This window comes from Opisthocomus hoazin, chromosome Z, assembly GCF_030867145.1.
Source record: "Opisthocomus hoazin isolate bOpiHoa1 chromosome Z, bOpiHoa1.hap1, whole genome shotgun sequence".
Lineage (NCBI taxonomy): Eukaryota > Metazoa > Chordata > Aves > Opisthocomiformes > Opisthocomidae > Opisthocomus > Opisthocomus hoazin.
Genome location: NC_134454.1, coordinates 48,883,374 through 48,909,368, shown reverse-complemented (window position 1 = coordinate 48,909,368; position 25,995 = coordinate 48,883,374). Strand labels below are relative to the sequence as shown.

Below are 25,995 nucleotides of genomic sequence, written 5' to 3'. Positions count from 1 at the left end.
CCTGAAAGACCTGATGAGATTAATTACAGTCACTGGCCTCCTCTTTACAGGCAGCCTCCCGACTGCCAGGTCTGCAAGCTCTTAATTTTAAGACCGCAGTTTTAAGAAATGGTGAGCTGGTTTTGATACGGACTAAAATATGTAAAGTCTGTACAATGAAGCTCTGACTTGATTAGCATTCTGTATGCGAACACATTTTACAGGCAAATAACAGAACAGTACTCAGTAATAATTCCCACAAAGATTTTTAGAGCACTGTTGAAATTTAAGAGAGTAGAGCTTAAAGACAGCGTAACCATACTCCTGCAAATGGTAAGTTAGACATCCAAGAGCATGCACATACTACTCTTAGAAACAACTTACCATTTTTGATGGATATTCTTTAGGAAATATTTTTATTGGGGTACCAAATACCCTTCTGCCATTGATAAAAGCCTTCATTATAAAATTTGTCACTGGGGAAGGACAAAAAATAAAAGAGAAAACATCATCCAAACATCAAACAAGCCAGTAAACACTTTGTATCCAAATTCGTTAACAGGAGACTTACTTTTTCTTGATAATCCAGCTCCAAGATTGTGGTTCAAATCAAAGGGGTCTGTACAAAAAGCATTACAGGCATTACTCAAGTTCAGGGCAAGATCAGCAATGTATACATATACACGAACAACCCAAGGCAGCTATTCCCAATGCAGAATTAATATGCTGAAATTGAACTGTTTGCAATGGACAAAGGATCACAGCTGTCAAGCTCTGAACCGACTGAAGTATTGTAAAAGACTAAGTTCAATGTGTGGGCGAGAGAGTAGAAATTCTTTCCACGGAAGTCATATGGGCCAGAAAGTGGCTTAGGGAACATTTCTAAAACACAGGTTTTAGAAACACTATGTTTTCTTGATAGAGACCATGGTATTACTTAACAGTGTACTCACACACAGGGTTATGTGAGTCATGTAAATATAGATTCAGATAAACTTAGTATTTGTAAGAAAACCTCAACTGCTTTGCAGCTAATTTCTTCTCCAAAGGATTTAGTTAAATCTCTTTTTCCGTCGTTTACTGTCATCGTGAAAAGTATGAAGTCTGCTTTGCAGCTTCTTTTCAGCAGGGGAATAAGAAATCCCTAAGAATAATTTTTAGCACTACGGAAACTTAATGGGAATTTTGTGATGATTTAAAAAACATGAGCAGATTATAACTTATAATCTAGTAATAGCAGAATAAGCAAGCCTTGTGGAAAGACCAAATTTTCCATGTGGGCATGAAAGAAACTCCACATATTCATGTATTTCACGTGCTTTTACCTTCAATTACAATGTACTTGGAGGTCCACTGCTTCTTGAAAGTTGTAAGGAGATTTTTTCTCCTAATGCAGATGACATGCTCTTTAAAATCAAATTCTTCTGTGTAGAAACGGAGAAGTCCCAGCCACAGTTGCCCAACAGATTCAGTGTTTTTGCCAAAGTCTGGCCAAACAACTGACTGAAAATGACCAAAATATTTTTACTTACAGTACTTACATTAAGCATAACAATTTTTATAAACTGGAAACTCAAACAGTGTAAGTCTTACTTTATAAAGAAACACAACTGAGTTACACCAGAATACTTCCCTTCCTTTCATAATTGATATTAATAATCCAATATCGATTTAAAAATATTTTAGAACATATTAACAACAAAAGTGGAGAATTAATAAAACTTCTAACATTAGGTTTTACCTATTATAAAAAAATAATTTATTAATTGACTTTATGTGCCTATTTAATAGGCAGTTATTCAACAGGATTAACCAGCTATAACTAGATATGCAGCTGGTATTTGTAGGAGTTATGTCTACCCAGCAACGTGACACCCAGAGCAATTAATCATCATTAACACCTCTAAAAAAAAATTTGTAATTTGTTTTTTTCAGACTTTGCAGATTCCTTTTTTTCACAGATGAACTACAACCAAGGATATTTTTAAAGCTTTACATCATGGGATTGGGATTTTCAAAGCAACAGCTACTCCACTTCTATTTCTATATTCAACCACTATATTTAAGAACAATGTTTCTTAAAAGGAATTAGTTTTCATTTGCAAAGCTACAAGTAAAACCATTTCAAATTAACCTTTCTGATTTACTTACCAACTCCTCTATCTTATCAAAGAAATAAATGTTCCAGCCATCAACTAATATTTCAGGCTTTTTTTGTTCTTTGTAGATCTGAAAGCATAACATTAAACTCATTAGAAGAGCCCTTCAGATTCAGTAGTGACATTCTTCTGGTCAATACTGTGTAAAGACACTGTTCTTTCTTGATATACTGTACCTCTTGAAGAACAGGGATGACAGGAGGATTTCTCTGTTGAAGAAAATAAAGCACCATAAGAGTATATGCGTAAGAAGAAAGGCTACCTCGAGATGCATCTCCAATGTCACATATCTAGAAAAAGAAACATGATTTGTATCTTTTATGGTTATCATCTCTTGCTGCAGGCACTACTGCTTCTATAATGTCTGAAGTGTACTTACCTTTGTAAAGACTTTCATTGTGTAACACAGATATTTTACTCTAGGATCAATGGCTGCATAGGATGACAGAAGTCTTGTGTTATGCAAGGCCTATAAAAGTAAGAAAGTCATATAGAAAATGCAGGAACTCTGAAGAAATGAATGAATAAGCTGAAAAGACGTGAAGCCTGCATAGTAGAATGTATATTGAGAAAGGACGCATTCAACAATGAGGTTATCATCTGCTCTGTTAAAAAGCCGATCCGCATCCTTAATCTGCACAGAAGCGGTACAGAGCAGCATTCACAGAACAGTACTTCAGAAAGGGAAGCATTAATCTGCTACTGCATTTTCAAAATATTTGGTGGAAGATAAGTTCTTGAACTAAGAGGTTTGAGCCCAGAAATGTAAGAGCTATCAGCTGACCCATATGGATGCATAACTTCAAGAATAAATGTTTCAGACTTACTTAGCGGTTGAGGTATCTTCCTCAAGACTCGCCTTGAGCTCATACAAAAACTTCAGAAAGTTTAATACTTGGGTCTCAAACTTTCTTTTGATGTTTCAAGGAACTGGCTTTTGAAGATCAGAGTCATTGAAAAAAACCTCAAAACTTGTTTTTAAAGTACTTGACCAAGAACTTGTGGTTTTTCTGTAAATTCTAATGCATGTTCCAGTCCAGGCAAGCTGGGTTCAAAATCACTATTCCAGGTCTCAAGGCAAAGCAAGAGTCATGATGGGAACTGAGATGTAGGAAAGCTAAATTTACATTATTTTTGTCTTTCTCATTTACAGAAATACTTAGACACCTAAACCACATTTCTCACTATTACTGAAGAAATAATATATTTTCTTATGATAACTCTACAGTCACAATTGTGCAATTGACTCCACTTGTAGTCAAATAGACAAAAGTTTGTTCTGAAGTCTAAAACTGCAATAATTGGAAACAGTTGGTTATTGAACCTCGACAAACAGTCACTTCAATCTCAGAAAGCAGACCCACATTTTTCTGTTTAAAAAAAAGGAGATAACCTTACCAGAGTATTATATAAACTGATGTCTACTTCAAGACCACTTCTGACATGGAAAAATTTGACAATCGGGACTTTAGCAGTTGTTATAGGCAAGACATTTCTTAAACCTAGGATGAAATGTTTAATCGCTGAATGACTGCAATACAGTCGTAACAGTATCAAAAACTCTACAAGTAACTGCAAACTGTAGTAAAAAGGCTTCAAAATGAAATCTTCGTTGATACTGAAATTGTATTTCACTTCTAGTTTAATACTGATTTTAGACATTTGTCAAACAATGCATCTACTAAATATAATATATACAAATACATGTTTAGCCCCGCTAGTAAAACAAAGATCAGTCTAAATGTTGCAGAGAAATAAGCTTAGGAGATCACTGATAGTTCACGCCAATTATGTTAAATTCATGTGAGAGATACTATAAATTGACAGCACTATACATTGACAATTTCTTGTAGAAAAAACAGAATTCCCATTGCAAACTTGTATCAGCCTACCTTTTACTATCAACTTATTAGGCACTAAACACACAAAAACAACATAACTACTAACTTGAAGCCTCAAGCTTTAACTTAAGGTTTGTTCCTATGCATGTAGGTTACAAATATACTATCTGTCCAATTCAGATGTGGTCCTATAACATTATAACCTCAGACCTACATGTGCAAACAAAAATAAATCCAAATGGTCACAACATACAATATTTTCTTCAATACAGTTCTCCATTCTTCAGTATAATCTGAACGATTTTCATCCACGGTGCCCCAGAACGTTCACACTACAGTGACTGAAGTCACATAAACAGAACCACTTATTTAAATTCTCCAGAAAGTTACCTGACTGTTTCTTGAGAGCTTTCGCTAAATCTTCAATGATTCTGATGCAATCAAGTCCCTAAGACATTAAGAAAAAAAGTTGAAAGTTGTATAATTTAGATTTTCATGTTATACAGAATTATGTGAATTACCAGAAACTGTTTTGAAATAGCACTTTATAATCAACACTATATAGTATCTAAACATAGGCTTATAAAATGTTCACATTAGGCATGAAAGGAAACTGATGTCTTTTTCCACTGTCTCCCATTCTGGTTGTCTATGCTACAAAGCACGTTATCTGCACAGCAAAAGCTAGAAGTAATGGTAGTGCAGAATTCAGAACAAAACTGACTACTGAGAGTAGTTCTTAAACTCATGCCTACACAAACTGCAAAACCCCCTAAAATAATCTGCCTTTGTGGCACCTATTTGTGATTTCTTCTGAACTTTATAAAATAGTAAATTTTTTTCCACTGTATACATAATATAACAATAAAATTTTGCGTTAAAAAAAAAAAATTCTTTTCAAACTACCTCAGCAGTTTCCAGCCCATCCATCGTCATACAGATATCAAGGTCACTTTGTTTGAAACCAAAGCCATTTTTTGAGGAGCCAAACAAGTTCAGCTTGGTTCCTGTAAGAGGTGTGATGGGTTATAACCACATATTGACACAGAATCTCAAATTGTATATAGCTTCATATCACTGCATGTCTTTTAATACAGGCATGAGAACATTAGTATGTGTCGATGGTTACATCAAAACTTATTTTCTTATCAGCTTTGCTGATGAAGAAAGAAACTCTACTTTTATTGCTTCAAATGAGCAGCCTGACAGATCCAGAAACAAGTTAGGTTTTCCAATAATTAAATCATCAGCATGCAGGTCCAAGGTGAAATTTAATAAAATATGTAAGACTGTTCTCTACAGAGATTTTCAGGACAAGGGACTTAGCTGTCCACATACCAGGCTCCAGCCAAAAACTCTTTTGCTAATTTTAAAAACTATGAACTGAAGTGTGGGTGTTACAGGCAAGAACTCCAGAAACAAACAAAAAAATTCAAACAGCTAAATTCTGTGGGTAGGTCAGATGTTGTGCCTACCTGTATTTTAAAATATTCCAAAACCAGTAAGTTTCAGTAGGAAGGACTACAAAAAGCTTGTTGTTTGTAAGAGAAGATACAACAAATCAGGCTAATGAACAAGGCTAAAATAACAATTATAAAACTGTTCCACCACTGCTTTGTTTTCTCCTTCACTTGCCATTGTTCCTTCCTACTAATGTGTTGTATATCTTGACAGTGAAAACAGACTGAAACCAAAGCCTTAAGATACTTAAAACAGAAATTAATGTAATGAAGTATAGCAATGCTGAGCAACAATGTAAGTTAAGTGTTCAAAACTATAGTGTTTGTTATGCTGATAACATGCTTTCCTGGAAAACATTCAAATATGAACACACCAAAGTAGAAATATAAAGCTAGAACCACCTATTTACCTGGGAAATCCTGTCTAATGAAGTTTTCCAAGTTTTGTCTTATATGTTCCCGAGCCTGATCCTCTACAATATTTGGAGCAAAATCGTCTTTACAAAAACAAAGAAACAAAAAAAAAGACAACAATTCAGGCAAACTGATCCATAGAAAACATCAAAAGCAAAGGTTCAAATGAAAAAAGTGAGGGGTTCACAGCGGGGGCAGGGGAGAGAAAAAGCAAGAGAATATTCACACGTGAAGGAAAGAAAGCAAAGATGAAGAGAAATACCTGTTCAAAGAAAAACATTAATTAGACAAATAATGCATTTTGCCTGGTCAGAAACAGCGCAAGAGAAAAGAGGAAAGTTGGATCACTCTGAAAAGAACAAAAGTGGAGAAGTGTTACAAAACAGTATTTTGACTCCATTTTTTCTAGAACTCTGAAGTCTTCCTTTTCTAAAAACCACAAGTTAAGGAACAGTAATGAAATTCAAAGTAGACATAAGTGTAAAAGCATCAGCCAAAAAACCCACCCAAAATTAAAGTCATAGAAATTATATTAAGATGCCTACATTAGTAATCAGACAGCCAGTGTATGGAAGATAAACCTAAATATTTTTTATTTGTCTAGATACAAACTACTCAGTAGTCCTGCCAAAGCCCTTACAAATCTTAGAATTGTATCCAATAGAGTTTGATGCAGTGTAGCAAAGAAACCAGCCCCCACTAAAACACAATTAGCCTGCGGTTATTTCATTATTTCTTGCAATTATTTTTCTACCACACAACAATATTCAAAGGGAAAAACTTACAATAACACTGGACACAAACTTGATCTAGAATAACTGAAAATTTGGGCGTCAGTGCTGGAAGTGGGTCAAGCTCAATTTTCTTGAAGTCTTCTGGACAATCCCTCTTCAAATGACCTTCCCGTTTGCACAAACTACACACTACTGTAGGAGACTGCATGAACAGAAAGCAAGGTTGGTTTTAAAAACTATAATGCTTCAATGAATTTGAGCAACATTTTCATATAACTGATAACACAACATAAGCAATTTGTTTATGTTCTGATACAGTTTGCTTACCTTGCCCTTTGTAAAAGCTGGTTTACTGAATTCATAAAAGAGTTCAGATTCTAAACACTGTTCTGTTGCTGTGTTCTCTTCAAAAAGGCTTCCCTTCTCAGTAAGATCCTCTTGACTCAAATTGATCCTCAGAGGTCCCTCCACATTTTCTTCGAAATGTTTGTCATCATATTTATTGTGGACTGAAAAATCTTCTTCTTCTGAGAGTGCATCATCATCTCCAGATCCAGTGTATCTGTTATCTAGTTCATCTCCAGCTCCTATGATAACACCACACTCTCTCTGGCTTAGAAGACTTGGTTCTTCCTCCTCTTCCTCCTCATCATCCGAGTTAATCATTTGGGATATTTGACTCTGTGCTGGGCATATGAATTTTTGGGGGGATTCATCCAGTTCATCAGTACCTTCAGTGCTCTCCTCATCAATGTCAATCTTGTCATCCCTTATACCACTGCACTCTAAGCCAAACTCATCACTCTCTGTAAGTGCAGCATTTTGAAAACCTTCTAAGTCTGAAGTACTGCATGTCTCTATATCACGCTCATTCACTGTAACAGGAAGATCTGTGCTATCACTGTCTTCATCTACTCCCTGCTCAGTAGTCAAGATATTATTCCATCTTCTTTTTTGTTGTTCATGTTCTTCCTCTTCCTCCTCTTCTTCCTCTTCATTTCCACTCTCTGTCTCTTCACAACTTGCTTTAAAATCGTCATTATCTCCAGAAATAAATTCCTCAATTATACAGTCTGAATCTTCATGGGCAATTCCCAAATGACTTGTATCATCAGGCATTTCTTCTTCTGTGAAGCTTTCTGAGCCATCACACAGTTTTGAAGGATCAGTTCTATGGGTCTGGGGCATACCTGTAGTCTCCATTGTGCAATCTTCCACTATGGCTGTGTTTGTTCTAACATCCAAGTTTTGCACCTCAGAATTTTCATGCTTTAGAGCATCTTTTCCATGGTCCAGCATTTCGGATTTCTCATCGTTGGCATTTGCAGAGGATTTTTTTCTCAATTTTGCACGTTTTTTGTGAGGCAGGGCAAAATACTTGTAAGTTGCTCTCAGGCAGTGAAGAATATACTCGTACACTAGCTGGCTGTTCAGAGTTCTTGCCACATTTCTTTTGACTGAATAGGGGTCTAGTAGGAAGAAGTGAGCCAGAAGTGCAGGAGTTAGCTTTTTTAAAAAAGAATACACTTAACATCCTTACAAAATTTTAATATGCTGCTGTTACTCTAAAACATGGTATAGGGACGTAAGATCTATGAACCATGAACAATTTTTAAGTACACTTCATTACTTTTGATAATGTTGACAAAAATACCCAAGAAAAATATTAAATTGATTTTTTCCAAAACATAATCTACTATATTATTGGCAATAACAGTCCAATACTGAAAAATTCTAAGTTATTACACACAATTTCAATAGTCAATAGCCAAGACAGTACCCCAGAAATTAAAGTAACAGTTCTTTGAAGGTTTTGATATATATACCTTCCACAGCAATGCGCTTTCTAGGCCAGTCTTTTAATTCACGAGACACTGTTTCTTTGAGTCGTATGCTAATAACCAAATCAGCCATATTGAACTCCAAGGCATAAAAACGAAGCAGTTCTACCCAGAGCTGAGCAGCAGGTGCCGAACACTGCTGTCCTGAACCAAATACTAAGGGAACCTGTCAATTACAGAAGAAAAGCTTAAATAATATTTAATGCACAGGTGTTTAGCTGTTACAGTTCCTTGTATTTAATCTGTAACGTAACATTACAAAATTTATAGTTGTTTCTATACTGCTGCAATTGCAATAAAAACTGCAATTAAAAAAATTGGAAGAGATAGTATAAACTCTGATTATAAAACTTCAAAATGAAAGAATTCAGCAATGGTAAATAATAGCATCAATGACTAATAACAACTGCCTATTTAAGTATTTATGCTATAATTTATAAATTTCCAGAAAATGTAACATCTAATCTAACTGGACAGAATAGATTATGTAATCTATTTTTTAGCAAAGCTTACGATGTATTGTTAACTGTCATAACATGCAATTATATAGTGATACTCTTTCTTGCAAAGTTGTTATAAATAATTTGTAAGAATAGTTCAAAGCTAAGAGGTAAATATTTTTCATATGCTTAACCTAATGCTGAGATAAAATTGCTTCAACCCTATAGACTATATTCTCCCCTGACAGATTAAAACCCAGGGTCTTATCAAAGAGTTTGAAATAACACCTAGTCTCCTGCTAGCTTCTTCGCAGTATGGGGTAAGCACAGGAAGTATGGTATCAAGCAGTCATGCAATCTCTTAGTTCATCTTGTGGTTTTGCAACATTAACTCAAAACAAAAATAGAAGATGGTTCTTTTTTTTGAGAACAGCAACAACTGCTAGACTTCTACAGAAGTAAATTAAATGGTTCAGACCTTGCCCCTTCTAGGGGAAGTTTCTTGTGGCAAATCAGAATCATCAGTGGGGTTATGCTGCCAAACCACGGCATCATTCTCGACTTCTTTCAGATGAAAATTAGTTAATTTGTTTAATGAGAATCCTCCAATCTAAAGGAAATAAAAAAGAAACATACAGCTAAACATAATGTGAACTTTAAGTCTCCCCCCCCATTGTAGTAAGCCAAATTAAAACAGAATTATGTTTAAAAATAGCTGTTCTGGGCCTAGAATATGCCCCAGTGTGCTTCTCTCTTCTCCCTATACTTCTCTACAAAAAGCTCTCAAGAGTTCAGTGCTTTTGCAAGGGTATCCACATGTCATAGAACTTTGTCTTTGCACATTACACACGCATAAATATGTATTTTTTAATTACATGGCCATATACAATAGGTCTTTTCTTTCATTCAGTGCAGAGAGCTGAGAGGCTTTGGGAATGACTTAGTCAGGTACCGACGCGAATTGTTAACTGCAAGGCCCATGTAATTCATTACAGAAACTGAAACATGCACACTAAATATAACAGGTGACTACAGGAACGAAAATGGGTGCCATGAATATAACACCTGAATGGTGACCTGAAGAACTGGCTTCTGGATTTGTGTCCATAGCACAATTCCTGACATTAAGATGCACGTCAGCTTCTAAACTCAAGAAATACATGCTCTAGACCCCTAGTCTGATCCCTCAGGCAGATATTGCACCAGTGTGCTCCCCAAGTGTGGTCTGTGTTTGAAAAGTAAGATGTCAAAATCCAAGACACTGTTTTGCGATGTAGCTATATGAACTCAGAGATCTCAAGCGCCTGGAACGAACGCCAAAGAAATGAGGAAATAGTTTTTTATGAAGTGCATTATTCAATGCCCAGCTCTCCTTTCTCACAAAAGGGGCAACAGAGCACTTAATGACTAGGATCGTGAATTGCATCCTTATAGCCAAGCATACAAAGGTTAGGTGTAGTCTGGCTGAATTCACATTCTTTCTGAATTTCTGCAGAAATGGCTGGCTTACTGCTTGCTGACAATAGCAAGCAGCTGACGGGTTACACACCACCACAAATGACTCGTCCTGTCATTCATACTATTCAATGTATTAATACACATACCCATGATCCCAAATAGACAGGTAGAAAAGGCTCTTTCCTCTGTTGTAGAAAGAAAATAACCATTAAAGCGAACACATAAGGTGACAAGCCTCCCTCTTCAGGATGATCAACACAGCACAACTGTAGAAACGAATTGTGTGGTCATTAAAGTTTCAAGTGATACCATGAAAAATACTCTTTTAACTACTGTTCAGAAGTCTCTCACATTAAATACTGACAGAAACTTAGATAATTTTGAGCTCCTATGAGATGGACTTTGTTCTCAAGGCCTGTGTATTTACTGGAGTCATGTTATTACCATAATATTTTCAGTGTAATAGCCATAGAATGCAGGCTACCAAAACAAAGAGCACACAGCACACTTCCAAAAATGATGAGTCATTTTAGCTAGACAGAGTACAAGTCAGAAGTTTTTCAATGTTTTTCTTAAATTATATTTTAGTTGCAGGCACATTAAGTTTTGGAACAAGTTATTTTAATTCACAAGAGAGTTTTCATCTACATATGGAAACAAGCAGCTTTTTTGTTCATTTTTTTTTATGATGGCTTACGTTTATGGGAAACTGGTAATTCCATTTCATATGCATTCCTCTCACTTGCTTGGTAACAGAGAGGATACTTGCAGTCTGCATGTCACTGGCTGAAGCTTAAAATTCCACTTTTGAAATTTAGTGGAACAATAGAACACATAAATGATAGTTCTATCATCTATAAAATTTACCATTTATAAAAAATTCAAATATCCTTTTCCCAACTCTTTTCCTAAAGACAGTTTCAACAGCTGTTTTCTAAACCATACCTACAGTCTTACCAGCATAATATCAATGTTCATTCAATATTTACTCACAGATGGGGGAATACAAATGACTCTTACCTTTGCCCAGTACCTGAAGGCAATCACTAAAGGTACTACAGTAGGTTCCAGTTTTCCAAGGGTAGCCAAATGGTTTGTTGTCAGACAAGCATTCTCATTCCCTGCACTCACTTTGCAAATAAGGCCACTAAAACCCAAAAAGAAACAAAGTAAAAGATCTTGGAGACTTTGTAAGAACAGCCATAGGTCAGCTGACATCTCACTATACAGTGTAGCAGAGGGCTGTAAGAAATGACAACAGCCTCTCAAAGACACGGCATCTACATTAAAAGCAGCATGGAAAACAAATTTGATTTACGATTTGGTTGAAAAAATATGCATTATAATTTTCTGTAAAAGTGCTTTCAAGTACAAGTCAAATTTAAGTATTTGTTTCTAATGATCTTCATTCACTGAACTAAAAAAAAGTCTCAGTACTAATTTCCTACATCAATCAAACACATCTTCCCATACCACATCCACCAGGAAACAGTTTCTATGCCATTTCCACAGCACAAGAAACATTTTCAAACAGTGAAAAATCAAAGTAGAAGCAAATAACTGCTAATATTTCTGTATCACTAGGTGGTTATAGAATGTTTCATGAATCTTAAGTGATATCCACTAAATGGGCAAAACGTCTTTCACTTCTTCTCAAAAGATTAGTGAAGCTAAGCAAGTTGATCTTGCCCTTACAGAAATCCATAATTCAATATGGTACCTATATTACCTATAAGGAAGGAAAGTTTCTGCATAAGCAGTTATCCCAAATGGAAGGGTAAGGGTACATGCTGGAAGCCATAACGGTTGAAAGGATTGGGAAATACACAGCCGACGACAGAACAACCCTTACCCTCTTATTCTAGGCTAGGAATGACTTGCCCATGAGTGTTAGTTTGTGTTTCAAGATCCATGGAACTGTAATAATTTAGTACAGAAACGTCATTTTTCAGATGTTGGTACATATAATTTACATTGCTATATACTATTAGAACACACAAAGTGACAACTGAGACCTTTGCTTTTCTCTGCACACCACCACTGGTATTCTAGCATGGAAATCTGCATCAACTTCCGTAAAAGATTCTAGGGGGCAGAAAGAAAAAGAAGAAGCCACATTAACCACGGTGTTGACAAAAAAATATGTTGAACTGTATGCAACTACATGAGTACAGATAGCACCTCAAATTCTTTATAAAATGACTAATTTTGAGACAAATAACTCAGTACATCTGCTAGATTAATCCTGTTGCTCTTTTAAAGCAAGTTGTTCATACGTGATGGGAAGAGTATGGTCTATACTCTGTGATAAGCAGCGTTAAGAAAACACTGAAGAAAAAAGGAACTTTTCAAAATTCTTATACACAGTAGGTATAATTAAGCAGGTTTATTTTGGTTAAGTGCTGGCTTCAGTAATCCAGGCATACAGACAGACCAATGACATCTGTAAAGCAATGTTAGTGTGAAAGAGGAAAAAAAACCCAGAGCGTTACGTCAGTACTAGACAGAAAGAAAATATCCAAGTTTATTTTCCCTGGTAATCTAGAAGTGGTCTATGTAAGTAAAGAACAGGTTTACTGACATGATGAAATGTCTTCTTGCTATGTGTAAATTTTCATTTTTTCCTCTTATTCTTTATATAGGTTTCCAAATACAATTAAGCTACATTTTTATCTTAATACTAAAGAAGTACAGATGCTACTGCAATCCTTTCTCTTAAGTGGAGTTTATTGATACAAACTGGGCTTATTTTTTGATGCCTCACTGTTTCACTGGGCCAGGTAGAGCGGAAACTATGAAACAATTTCAGATATCCAAATTAAGAAATCTGAAATGACAAACTTTTCTTTATGTTTGCTAGCCATTTGGACACCTGACTGCTTTGAAAAACACCTTGCTTTCAGAACTGAGGTATCTCAAACGCCTAATGCTCTGTCCCTGCATCCTCTGACTCAACAGAAGAGGGCTTTGCACAAGATGTTAACACAACTACTGCTTGCTTTCAAAACAGAATAGAGATCCTAACTTCTTACGGGATCTGGGCCTTCATTCCTCCAGTCTGGTTGAACAATAATCCCATTCTCAAAGACTTGAATTGTCATTTGACCAGACAAGAAGATGCACATACAGTGGGGGGTGGGGGTTGCTAGGAGAAAAATCTAGGTCATTAAACATATGCATGTTTAATATACATGTTTGGAACCATACGGTCTTATCTCCCAACTGTGGGCATAAAGAAAAATAAGAAAGTAGTAAAGCTACTTTTTTGCAGTCAGCATGTAGAAGGTCAGAGTTGTTTCCCATCTTTTTTTTTGCCTGCATATGCTCAAATTGCATTGAGTAAGTGCATCTTTTTAAGATCTTGAACTTTACTTGCCTGTATTAGTGCCTAGAGTTGTATTCATTACCTGAAAAAAAATGTATCTGTATGCAATCATTTGTACATGATCTCACTCCACTAACAGGCATGTGCACATTATTACAGGAAAAGAGACCACCACTGGAAATACATTACCAAGTTTCTGATCACATGTTAGAAGAGCTTAGGCTACTTTCTGTACTATACATGGCTAATATAGCAGTCTGGGGAAAGAAAGTCAGCACAGTCTACCCAAAGTTTAACCATATCTTCACTTATAACGCAGAAGAAAACCGCCTACTAGGAATTTCTCAAAAAAACACAAATAATGGGACTTCGATAGTCATAACACTGAAAACCAAACAAAAGTTCGTTTTGCCAATGTATTGTTTCCTGAAGTATTTTTCAGTCTCGCATCTTTCTAAAAAAAGAATAGCGCGTGGTTTACCTGTTCAACAGAGGTGGAATTCAACAATGCTAAGCAGTATTACTTTAACAGAATTGAGAAGGCAGCAGTTTTTTCTTACCACTGTTCTGGAGACTTTCTTGCACAAGTAAGAGAACATCTGGTTGAGTCATCTGTCAATAAAACAACAAAGCTGTTTTCACAGCTGTCAAAAATGTGATTTCCCACAACTCAAAAATTAAACCACCCCCCCTAAGGCCACTTCTATTTTCCTTTCAAGGAGGGCAGCAAGAAGGAAACAAAGTAACAGCAACAGAGGAAAAAAACCTGCTCTTAGTGCTGGGTTATCCCAAAATTGTATCACAAGGAACACTAATTCTGCTTAATTTGAATGAAGAAAAAAAAAAAAAAGATCCTGCAGTAATTGTAAGTAAAGCTATTTTCATCTCTATCAAAGACTTGGTTGTGGAAAAAACCCACCAACATAAATACCATTTCAGTGTGCTTAAATACAACTGCCTTCTGACATAGTGGATCTACCTCACATCAAAGACTGAAATTGTAGCTTTTTAAAATTATACGCACTTTATGAACTTGGATCATTCTTTTTCCCTATAACATATTCATCTTTGTTTCCTAGAGGAAATGCTAAGTTTTAACTATTAGACTGCCAAATCAACTACAGCAGGAATAAGTTTAAGTATAGAAATCAAAAGCGTTTGACAGTCTTTAAGTGTTTTTGAATATTCAAGTGCAAAGATGTACAGAAACAACTAGCATGACAAATCAAGACTTGAAACTACTTCACAAATAAATGACATAAGATGATTTCATGGCTCAAAAATAACCTAGCAATCAAAAACTCTGATGTGCATATATCAGTACAGAAACAAGATCACAGAAGTGCCATTTAATCCATCTGAAAGTAAAGATAATGATCTGTCTCACAGGACTGCTAGGAAGGATATAGGTGTTTTAAGCATTTTCAGAAGGCAGATTTGATAAAACACAAAGCTGTATTACACTGCCTGACCATTACTGGTGTATGAAGCAAGGAACGTGATTTTAAGACTGCTCTAACGTGGTGGCTTTATTTTACCTGATGCATTTTCGTAAGAAGTGCTACTACCACACTGTAAGTTGTATTTAAACTATACATAAAGGTGCAAACATTCAAAACCACTTAGACACACTTAGTAAAATGGTCTTACTTACATTGGCAGGAAACTGGATATCTATGTTTATGTCTGAAGTTTTGAAACCAAATCTGCTACAGGAGGAGCCATACAATCTTAATGAGCACTCTGCAACAAAAAGAATTATACTGCCTTTACTCTGTACCTAAGTCTGCAGCTACTTTACGGCACTGTCAGTAGATCTTAAACCTACATCTAGTTTTGATAACCACAGGAAATTACGAAGGGTCTTCCAACAGCATAGAACTATGTTAGTGAATCCTGCCTTCCATGCTGTTGCTAGTTAAGGCTTATCATGGAGGTCAAACTCACCTCATGTCCTGTTCATCTTCACTTTTCACTACAGGTCTGTGTAGGTCATGAGCACCACTGTAATTTCATTCTGATACTAGTCATTCAACAGACTAGTAATTAAATATACTAGTTTAGAATTTACCTAGCCAAGAATTTTAATGAAGTTTTCACTTTATGAGGTCTTTTCTTTCTTTCTTTTTTTTTTTTTTAAAGTTGGCATTTCTGGAAAATTGCAAATCATACCTGGCAATTTTTGATGCAGTAAGCTTTCCATCACTGTTTTAATGTTGAGCCTTTCTTCTAGATCTTCATTATTTAAGCCAAACTCCTGCACTACATTTTCAATAGCAACACCAATAGCTTGTATCTGGGAAGGTGTTGGAGGAGGCAGAGCAGTCAGCAGCTGTTCTTCTTGCTTTTCCTTTAAAGACAGTAAGACTGACATTTTAATGTCTTGGGTTGCCTGATGTGCTGGAACTCATCCCAAGCAACACCACCACAGGTTTTCCAGACGATGGAGGTAATCGGAAACAAGAATATCAAGAGCAAAACTGTGACATCTATAAAGAACTAGATACTCCAGGAGGTTTCAGTAGCGTGCAGAGGCATATATACATGTATTTGGAACATTAAAAAAAAGTTACCAATTCTTTCATCACCTACTGTTCCGGTTTAACCTGACAGTTGGCACCTAAGCACAAGACAGCTGCTCGCTCACCCCTCCCTCCCAGTGGGATGGGGAGGAGAACGGACAGAAAGTAAACCTTGTGGGTTGAAATACAGACAGTTTCATAAGACAACAATGGAAATACTATTACTAATAATGAATAGGCAAAACAAACTATACACAATACAATTTTCTCACTACCTGACGACTGATTAGCAGCCAGTCCCCAAGCAGAGACTGCGGAACCTGGAACTTGTGGATTTTGCAAATTTTGCAAAATTCCCAAAAAAAGACAAAACTTTCAGAAAAGTTTGAACTCCCAGGGAAGGGGGGAAAAAAAAAAAAAAAAAAATTTCTTATCCCCCAGCCAACCCTCATTCATAAACTGCGCATGCCGTCTATGGTACGGAGTATTTCCACTGGCCAGCTTGGGCTAGCTGCCTGGCTCTGCTCCGTCCCAGCTCCTGCACACCTGCTCATTAGCTGAGTACGCGAAACTGGAAAAAGTCCTTGCTTTTCTAAGCAACAACTGAAAACAGTGTTATCAACATTCTTCTCCTACTAAATCCAAAACACAACAGCTACAAGGAGGAAAACTAACTCTATCCCAGCCAAAACCAGGACATCTGTGAAGTGGGACAGGGTAGGAGTTATAAAGGAAGAAATAGAAAACCTGCAGAAGACAAATATTTTTGTCCACTTCAAGCTGAGAAAGTAGAAGGAATAGAAGACATTTAATTAAAAAAAATAGAAAGTAAAATTGAGGTTATGAAGGAAGTTATTCTGATGTTTGTGTTCCAAACAAAATTATTTCCTTCACATATAAATAAGTCAGTAATACTCCGCAAGTTCTTAATTTAATTTACAGTATTTCTAAATTGAAATCTTCACCCTGACATATAGGTTATAACTTCCAATTCTGCCATACCAACTATATTTGCTTATTGCTACTCCTCATTGCGCTGGAGTTGATCAAAACTCGTTCATTGTTGAAATGAGACTATGAAACATACACCAAGAAGGACACACATAACTAGTCAACAAGGAGAACCATAGAACAGCAAAACAGAAGAGTCAGTACAGCTTTTTTACTAAAGTTCAGTCACTTAACAAAATGTTACTGGTTTATGCACTAAATGAGGACTACTTTTAATAATAATAGGCATGAAAAAGTACAAATTATATTCCAAAGCTAAGGGCAGAAGTAAAGTCCAAGTCCCAAATTTATTCTTTTTACCAGTATCACTAAGTAATAGTTTTTAAGAAGATTCAAACATGGTAAAAAATAAGTGTGGAATGGTTTTAGAAGCATTGCAGTTTCATTGTCATCAGTAGGGCGAGGACAGTTACAAAAATCTGCATTTTATACTTTTTCTTGTCCTTCACTCACCTTTAGGCTTTTCTTGTGTCTTTTCTCTTTAATATGCTTATGAGCAAAAGCAACCGACTCAATCAAAACATCACACAATTTGCAGGTATATTTTGCCGATGGGTAGTTTCGAGGTTGCTAAAATAAAGATAGTAAAAAAACCCTAAAATATAGAAAGATATTATCTTCATTTCATTTAATAACCTTGCTAAATTGAATGACTCTCAAATCCAGAAATACTCACTTTAGCTTTCCTAACTCCATCTTTACAGTCAAAATGTTTGCATATCAAATATAATGCCAGAAGAATGGTGGTACTGGGTCAATCAAGCCCAATACCTTGTCTTTTACAGTGGAGAATACCCAGTGCCCATGGAAGAATATATTAACTGAACAAACATACAATAAGACTTTTCTGGTCCACTGTCCCAACATCTAGTGATGCGATGTCAACTCATGAACTAAAGGAGCAGCCATTTTTTTTGTGCTTAAATTTCTGCAAAACCAAGGTCTATTATAGTAAAAACCAAAGGATAACGTGCCTTCTCTTGACAACTCATTAACAGCACCCACTTCCTATGTTGCATCCATTCTGCAACTAGACTTTCTAGCTACAGTCAGAGAAATTGCTCAAAGTGTGCCCTCTATATTGTATTTACAGACAAGAAAATAGGAGAGGACTATACAAGTAAAGACAGTGGCACCTTCTTCAGTCTATAAATGCAGTCTCGCTTCAATCGTTCTTCAGCTTGCTGCAACCCTAGAAGTTCTTTTGCCGTCAGCACAGATTCATCTATGACTGGACCATCCACTTCATCTTGATCATACTCATCTTTTGTAGTTCTTCTTGATCTTCTTGGTTTTCTAAGCTTCTTCATTTCTTATAAAAAGTTATGAGAGCAAATATGTCAAATAACTTCAGAGTACCACGCAGCATTTTGTTTTTTTCTTTAATCACCATTCTACTTACGTGCAAGTCAAACAAGATACAAATCATCTACCATGCATGGTTTTATAATCTGTTCTGTGCAAGTCTGACAATAGCAAGAGGGTATATTTATGTCATAACTAGAGTACCTTTGTTCCGAACTACTAAAAAAACCTAATTTGTCCCATTGCAGTCAGCGATCTTATTTAGAAAGCTTTGTTAAAACTTGCAAAAAAAACCCCAAACTATATGCAATAGATTTCACTGCCTTGTTGAGACATACCTGTACGTCATTATAATGATAAGGTAGAATATATCCAAAGATTTCAGGATGCCTGGTCAGGTTTAGCTAGAAAAGGAACTGACCATAGACCACTACAAATACCACAGAATTAGTGAGGTAGGCCAATCTGAATGATTTTGAAGAGCTAACAGCACTATAATATAGCACTGTCATGGCTTAGCTGACATACAACAATTTATTATCACCAGTAATAACTGCCTGTTAATGTCACTTGCCTTTCAGTTAAACCAGTATATGGATCAGTATTGCCTTCACATCATTAGTGAAGTGAAACAAAACCCCACCCTATTGGCTATGTAAGTCAATAAGTCATGAACTTTCTAAGCATTTGCACACATTGCTTAATAAAGCTACACAACTGGCAGAATAAACATGCTTAGAAAGCTTGTTACATTTACAGCAAAAGTTCTAGAACAAATTAATGTAAATACCACTTCTACTTTCAAGCAAACTCTGTCATCATTTTGAAGCAGGAATTGCTACTGGTCCAACGAATACCTGTAAAAATAACCTCATGAATGAATATATGCAGGCCAGGTAATCACAAGACTTTAGGTCACATCTTACCTTTCACTTGAACAGCGATACAGGATATTCCCATGCATGGAACTTCTAAAGTTCCCTGCTTCTGAGAAAGTTTACACAACCTCCTTAGACTCCCAACTCCTTATCATAGCATGAGGATTTAATTTGTAATAATTGAAAAAAAAAAAAAAAAAGATAAACCACAAGTGCTCTACCAAATAGATTTACAAAGTTTCTTTTCCGCAACCACATTTTTGTCTCTAAATTTGGCAAAAGGGAAACACCCTGTTTGTGTTATTTTCAACCAGTTGTTTGATTCAGTTTACTACACAGCATGCGCGTGCCAGTGTTGTAAACAGAAACAGGACAAGAATGGTCTTTCCGCAGCAGCACAAGTTTATGCTGGAATAAAAATAAGTTGCAGGGACAGTACTCCAAAGGAAGCTCCAAGAAGCAGAAACAGGAGACTAAGTTTCTGAACTTTACACATGCCTTTGATCTTCCATGCTGACTCTCCTGCTCAAACTCCTAAGATCTGCCACAGTTATTGTGACTACTTTTTTACTGATCAGCGCAGACACAACTTAGAGAAAAATGTGCATTAAATTAATATCTTTGCAGGACAGCACGTGACAACTACCTACTCGCCAATTATTTCTGTAACTATTAAGTAACTTAAAATTACAAAGCAAATAAATACTTCTAATATTTGGTAATTATGGAGGTCACAATCTAATTATACATTAATGACTAAATAAAGCACTAAGGGCAAGTTAAAGTTAAAGCTCCTGCAGAAAAATCCGTGACTCAGATTTGGTAACCTGCCTCCTTATGAACTACAGTAAAAAGGCATAAAAGTAATGGAAAGGGACAACTTCATAAAAGATTTCAAGTAAAAGGAAATGCTAAAAGAAACATTTTCAGTAGTTGTTTGCTACTTGACACAGAATTACAGCTTATGAAGGGACCTCAAGAGGCAAGCTATGCCATGCCCGTGCTTCACAGCAGGATGAAAGGAACTTTGTCAATCCTGAGCAATGCTCATCTAACCTGTTCTTAAAGGCCTTCAGGTACATACTGCATGAGCCGCCGAGACAACCTGTCCAGTACTTCACTAGCTCTACCATTAGAAACTTTCCCTTTATTCCTCATCTGAACCTTTCTTGCTCAATTTTAGTCCCATTGCTTTGTGTCCCATCTATTTGAAAGACACAAGCCAGATTACTACATCAGCTTTTTATAGAATCACAGAATGCTTTGGGTTGGAAGGGACTTTTAGAGGTCATCTAGTACAACCCCCCTGCAGTGAGCAGGGACATCTTCAACCAGATCAGGTTGCTCAGAGCCCCGTCCAACCTGGCCTGGAATGTTTCCAGGGACGGGGCATCTACCACCTCTCTGGGCAACCCCTTCCACTGTTTCACCCTCACTGTAAAAAATTTCTTCCTTTTATCCAGCCTAAATCTACCCTCCCTTAGTTTAAAGCCACTACTCCTTGTCCTATCACAACAGGCCCTGCTAAAAAGATTATCTCCATCTGTCCTATAGGTACCCTTCAGGTACTGAAAGGCTGCAATTAGGTCTCCCCACAGCCTTCTCTTCTCCACGCTGAACAGTCCCAACCCTCTCAGCCTGTCCTCATGGCAGAGGTGCTCCAGCCCTCTGACCATTTTTGTGGCCGCCTCTGGACCCGCTCCAACAGCTCCATGTCCTTCTTGTGCTGGGGGCTCCAGAGCTGGACACAGGACTCCAGGTGAGGTCTCACCAGAGCAGAGTGGAGAGACAGAATCCCCTCCCTCGACCTGCCAGCCACACTGCTTTTGATGCAGCTCAGGATATGGTTGGCCTTCTGGGCTGCGAGTGCACATCGGTGGCTCTTGTCCAGCTTTTCCTCCATGAGTACCTCCAAGTCTTTTTTGGCAGGGCTGATCTCAATCCCTTCATCCGCCAGCCTGTATTGATACTGGGGGCTGCCCTGACCCAGATGCGGCACCCTGCACTTGGCCTTGTTGAACCTCATGAGGTTCACGCAGGCCCACTCTTCCAGCTTGTCCAGGTCCCTCTGGATGGTATCCCATCCTTCTGGCGTGTCAACTGCACCACTCAGCTTGGTGTCATCTGCAGAGTTGCTGAGGGTGCACTTGATGTCACTGTCTGTCACTGATGAAAAGATTAAACAGCACCGGTCCCAGTATGGACCCCTGAGGGACACCACTTGTCACTGGCACCCGTTTGGACATAGAGCCATTGACCGCTACCCTCTGGCTGCGACCTTCCAACCAATTCCCTACCCATCGAACAGTCCACCCATCAAATTCACATCTCTCCAATTTAGAGAGAAGGAATTTTACTACCTTTCTAAACGGCTGAAGACTGTTATCATGCCTCCCCTACCCTTTCCTTTTGCAGAAAGATTGGGGATTGTTTACAGTTTACGTAGTTTCTGTTTTCTATGTGCCCTAGAATTCTTCTTGCCCTTCTTTGGACTGTCCACTTTATTCATTCAAGCAGGATTCCAAAGCTGGACAGAGTACTGCAACTGGTTTTACTAAAGACTTACAGAAAAAGCAGTACTTCAGGCTGCGAGTGTTTTCATGCCTCACAACACCATGACACTGGCTACTCATTATCATCTTCTGATTCACTATGATTTCACGCTCTTCTCTGAAAAAAATACTACTTTATAATAAGTTTTTGTCCTTTATTTGTGCAGTTGACATTCTTACTTAAAACAATGGCGTCTGCACACATTTCTTTTGAATTTCATCCTATATGTAAGTCATTTCTCCAGCTGGGCAAAATTATTTTAATTGACCTTCCTGCTTTTCCACATTCAGTTGCTACCAGCTCCACAGCATATTCAAATTTAAAAGCACAAAATTAATGACACACAGACCTCATCGGTAGCTCCAAAATCTTACCCTGTGTCAACTTAACTGAAACATCCCTTATCAGCCTTGACAGATTCAATCACATTGTACCTGGAAAACTGCGAACAGGGACCCTAGACAGATGCTGCAATCCACTTATTCCTACCACTTATAACCTAACTTACGAAGTCAACACAATTTATACAAGTTTTGTATCGTTTACTGTAGCAATCTGTTTAAAGTGTTGCAGTATAGTACAGTCAATAGTTTGCAATATACGACAGAACAAAAATGATTTTTTGCTAGAAAACTGAATCGTGAAATTTTACTTTTCAGTAACACACACAGAAAGCCACTCTGCTGGACAGCCACGTCAAAAAACCCCAAACACTTTGATTACCAGAGCTTCCTTTCTGCATGTCTGGAACGTCTTCACTCATTAGGTCTTCCTGCAGCTGTCGTCTTACACTCCTGTTTCCAGCACCTTCAAGCTCATGAAAAGAGTTCTTCCTTGTTCTGTTATGCGCAGGAATCCAGGCAACAGATCTGTATTCTCTCCAGCTGTCAGAACAACCACGGTGGTCATGAGATACCCGCTTCATCATGTGGTCTCTCTGGGTATCATTTAACTTTGACCCTTGACTGTAACTTGTGTTTTTAAGTGAATTTGCGCTACTGAAAACACTACGTGGTGCTCGCCTGGGACTGTTTCCGTAACGACCTGGTGTTCCCATTTTCTTTTGCAGGCTGGTATCTATTTTATTGCTATGGCCATTTCCATATTCATTCATAACTCGGTAGTCTTTCTTTAAGGGACTTGCTTTCAGTTCTTCTGGATGCAAAATTTCCTGTTCCTTATTTTGTTTGGCAAAGCAAGATTTTGCAGCATCTCCCATGGTTATTGCTGTTCAATTTGGTGATTCCCACCTAGAAATTAAAATGTTGCATTTTAAAATTGATCAAGTGATAATCACTGGTTATTATCTGTTATGTAACTCTCAGCAATCAAAGCCCTGTCGCTGTAATTGCCATCAAGGCAAGCAAGTCTTGGTGGAAAGCAAAATTTGCTGCAACCAAGGAAAAGTCCCTGCTTATTGAAGGGGGGTTGGACTAGGTGATCTTTAAAGGTCCCTTCCACCCCAAACTACTCTATGAATTTATGAAAAGGTGGTTCAAAACTCAGCTAGATTTCTCTCCTTAAAACGTCTAACACCTATGGGTTGTTCACAAAACGCAGAGACAGCCTACAGCTTCTTTGGGCATTAAGGTCTAGATGACTTTGGGACAGATAAGTACTTCTAAAGGTCCACATCAGACTCTCAGCTCAGTACAGGAAAGCTTTGAAAGAATGGCTGAAGGAACTCTGCAGCATGTAGAACAAGTAGGAGGCAATAACAAGGATGGCCTGAAAGTCATCATCTGAATATTCCCCTTTCCCCACAGCAGACACCGTCCACCTTGTTACAAACGAAAACTGCAGTCAGAGGAGATGGAGATGTAGAAGTTGAGCAGCAATCCACCTGTCAGTAAAATCTGATTCAACGATTAAGAAACAATGCTGCACCTCCCAGTGCACTATGCATGTTTTACCTAGACCACCATTCTGAGGTCTCATATTACTGGGTATTAAGCACTCATATTTCATATTATTTTAGTACTGTCTAAACCATCTGGGCTACCGATTTGCTCTACCCACCCCGCCACTTGGTCACATCCATGTTCTTACTGTGAAACATTTCCAGTGAGCTACAACTCTAATGTTAGCATAAACCCATGTGGACTGTGACAACGGGAGTCACCTGCAAGAGGCGGGCTAAATGCACGTAAGAAGCAGTGGTCACATCGACACTGAATATTGTATGATTTAAATATAGCCACATATAACCAAAAAAGGTTTTCTCTTTTAAAAGACACGCATGTGCTTAAGGATGCAGAGGACGCTGCAGGGCATTTACAAGCAGCACCTAAACAGCAGAAAACGCCCTTCTGTTGCCTTTAGTATGAGAGCAGAGTACCCAATTTTCTTAAATGTTCTTTTACGTTCTGTAGGCCCCAAAGGCATCCGTACACACCTCAGTGTCTGCTTCCCATAGGCTTAAGGTTTCTAGGGTTTATCCTCTTCCTAAGCAGGAGAGGGCTTTTGCTCTCACACCAGAGACAAAGCAAGGAGGATTCCTGACCTAAAGACCCGAATCGGCAGCCAGTTACGCCTGACTGCGGTCACGCAGCGGTTCCAGCCAAGGGCCCCAAAGCGAAGCTCTGAACGCACAAAGCGAACTTGCCTGCTACTTCAGGGAGGAAGCCGCTGTCAGACCCGGGCTTCGGAGCGACCTAACGCCGGCTGGCCCCAGAGTCCCGCGTCCCCCCCTCGGAGCGGCGCCCAGCGCCGGCCCGGGTGACGCCACACGCTCCGGAGTCAGGCCTCACGCTCGCCTCCGGATCCCGGCGGGGTTCGGGGGCGGCTGCGCCGGCGGGGTCAGCAGCGGCGCGGCCGGGGGCCGACAGGCCTCCCCGCGGGGACGGGAGCGGCCGGCGGGACCCAGGCGGTGCCGTCGCCACACAGGCCCCCCCCCCCCCCCCCATCCGCCCAGGCCAGGCCAGGCAACCAGGCTACGCAGGCCGGGGACCCCCCAGCTCCCACCCGGCGCCCACCGGTCCCCTCCCTCCGGTCCTCCCGCCTCCCACGAGCGACCGAGGGCCCGCAGAACGGCCCAGCGGAAGCAGGGGGACAGCCGGCAGGGCAGTGGCGGGCCCCAGACGGCGGGCCGCGGCCCAGGCCCGGGAAGGGGCAGGGGCGAGCGAGGGGCAGAGGACGCCAGGGAACACCGGCCGCTACCGGAGAAGGCCTTGCCCGTCCACCGGCCACCACCCGCCGAGAGAAAGGCACTCACCGGCCGCCGACGGCCCGCCTCCTACCGCTGCCCCGCGCCGTGCCGTGGCGGAAACGGCGCCGGTCCCTCCGCGCGGCCGATCCCCGCGGGTCTTCCGGCAGCGCAGCCCGGCCCCGCCCTCTTCCACGCCGCCCGCTCTCCGCGGGTTCCCCCGGCCCGCGCCGGGCCCTTCGGCCCCGGCGGAGCGCGGTCCGCCGGGCGGGCTCCGAGCGGCGGCGGCGGTGCGGGGGGCTCCCCCGAGCATCTGGCGGAACGCGGCGGTCGGCGTTCCGCGGAGCGCGGCCGAGCGGAGGAGGCGCGGGGAGTGCGCCCGGGCCGCCTTCCCGGGGACGGTCCGAGGGCGGCGGGAGGCGGGCGGCGCGGCGCGGCGCGGCGCGGCCGCGGGGAGAGCAGGCCGCGGGGAGAGCAGGCCGCGGGGAGAGCTGGCCGCGGGGAGAGCTGGCCGCGGGGAGAGCTGGCCGCGGGGAGAGCTGGCGGTGCGCGCCCTCCCGGTGCTTGGAGGGGAGATGGGGACAAGCTTCCCGGCAGGGCCTGCAGCGGTAGGGCGAGGGGTGGTGGTTCTGAACCGAAAGAGGTTGGGTTGAGACTAAGGAAGCAATTTTTTACGATGAAGGTGGTGAAACAGTGGAAGGGGTTGCCCAGAGAGGTGGTAGATGCCCCATCGCTGGAAACATTCCACGCCGGGTTGGACGGGGCTCTGAGCGACCCGATGTAGCCGAAGATGTCCCCGCTCGCTACAGTGGGGGTGGAACTAGATGACCTTTAAGGTCCCTCCCAATCCAGACCATTCTAAGATGCTACGAAATGCCATGGTAAATAAATGGATTGGCATCCACTGCCAATGGATTGGTAACATTATTA

The 25,995-nt window shown here is 39.6% G+C and overlaps 1 protein-coding gene across 1 annotated transcript in view; it reads right to left on the bottom strand.

The window, feature by feature from the left end:
• Window positions 1–25,222, bottom strand: part of TUT7 (terminal uridylyl transferase 7) — a 35,462-nt gene extending 10,240 nt beyond the window's left edge. The window contains exons 1-24 of the mRNA XM_075447317.1: window positions 25,135–25,222; window positions 22,644–23,170; window positions 18,321–18,496; window positions 17,638–17,754; window positions 15,824–16,001; window positions 15,306–15,394; window positions 14,212–14,263; window positions 12,342–12,411; window positions 11,347–11,473; window positions 10,473–10,592; window positions 9,347–9,478; window positions 8,414–8,594; window positions 6,915–8,056; window positions 6,639–6,789; window positions 5,850–5,936; window positions 4,886–4,986; window positions 4,370–4,427; window positions 3,537–3,640; window positions 2,518–2,607; window positions 2,315–2,428; window positions 2,131–2,208; window positions 1,305–1,482; window positions 551–598; window positions 364–455 (exon numbers count right to left, since the gene is read on the bottom strand). Of these exons, the coding sequence (XP_075303432.1) occupies window positions 364–455; window positions 551–598; window positions 1,305–1,482; window positions 2,131–2,208; window positions 2,315–2,428; window positions 2,518–2,607; window positions 3,537–3,640; window positions 4,370–4,427; window positions 4,886–4,986; window positions 5,850–5,936; window positions 6,639–6,789; window positions 6,915–8,056; window positions 8,414–8,594; window positions 9,347–9,478; window positions 10,473–10,592; window positions 11,347–11,473; window positions 12,342–12,411; window positions 14,212–14,263; window positions 15,306–15,394; window positions 15,824–16,001; window positions 17,638–17,754; window positions 18,321–18,496; window positions 22,644–23,139 (3,981 nt within the window). The 5' untranslated portion in view covers window positions 23,140–23,170; window positions 25,135–25,222. The remainder of the gene's footprint in view (window positions 1–363; window positions 456–550; window positions 599–1,304; window positions 1,483–2,130; window positions 2,209–2,314; window positions 2,429–2,517; window positions 2,608–3,536; window positions 3,641–4,369; window positions 4,428–4,885; window positions 4,987–5,849; window positions 5,937–6,638; window positions 6,790–6,914; window positions 8,057–8,413; window positions 8,595–9,346; window positions 9,479–10,472; window positions 10,593–11,346; window positions 11,474–12,341; window positions 12,412–14,211; window positions 14,264–15,305; window positions 15,395–15,823; window positions 16,002–17,637; window positions 17,755–18,320; window positions 18,497–22,643; window positions 23,171–25,134) is intronic.
• Window positions 25,223–25,995: the final 773 nt, after the last annotated feature.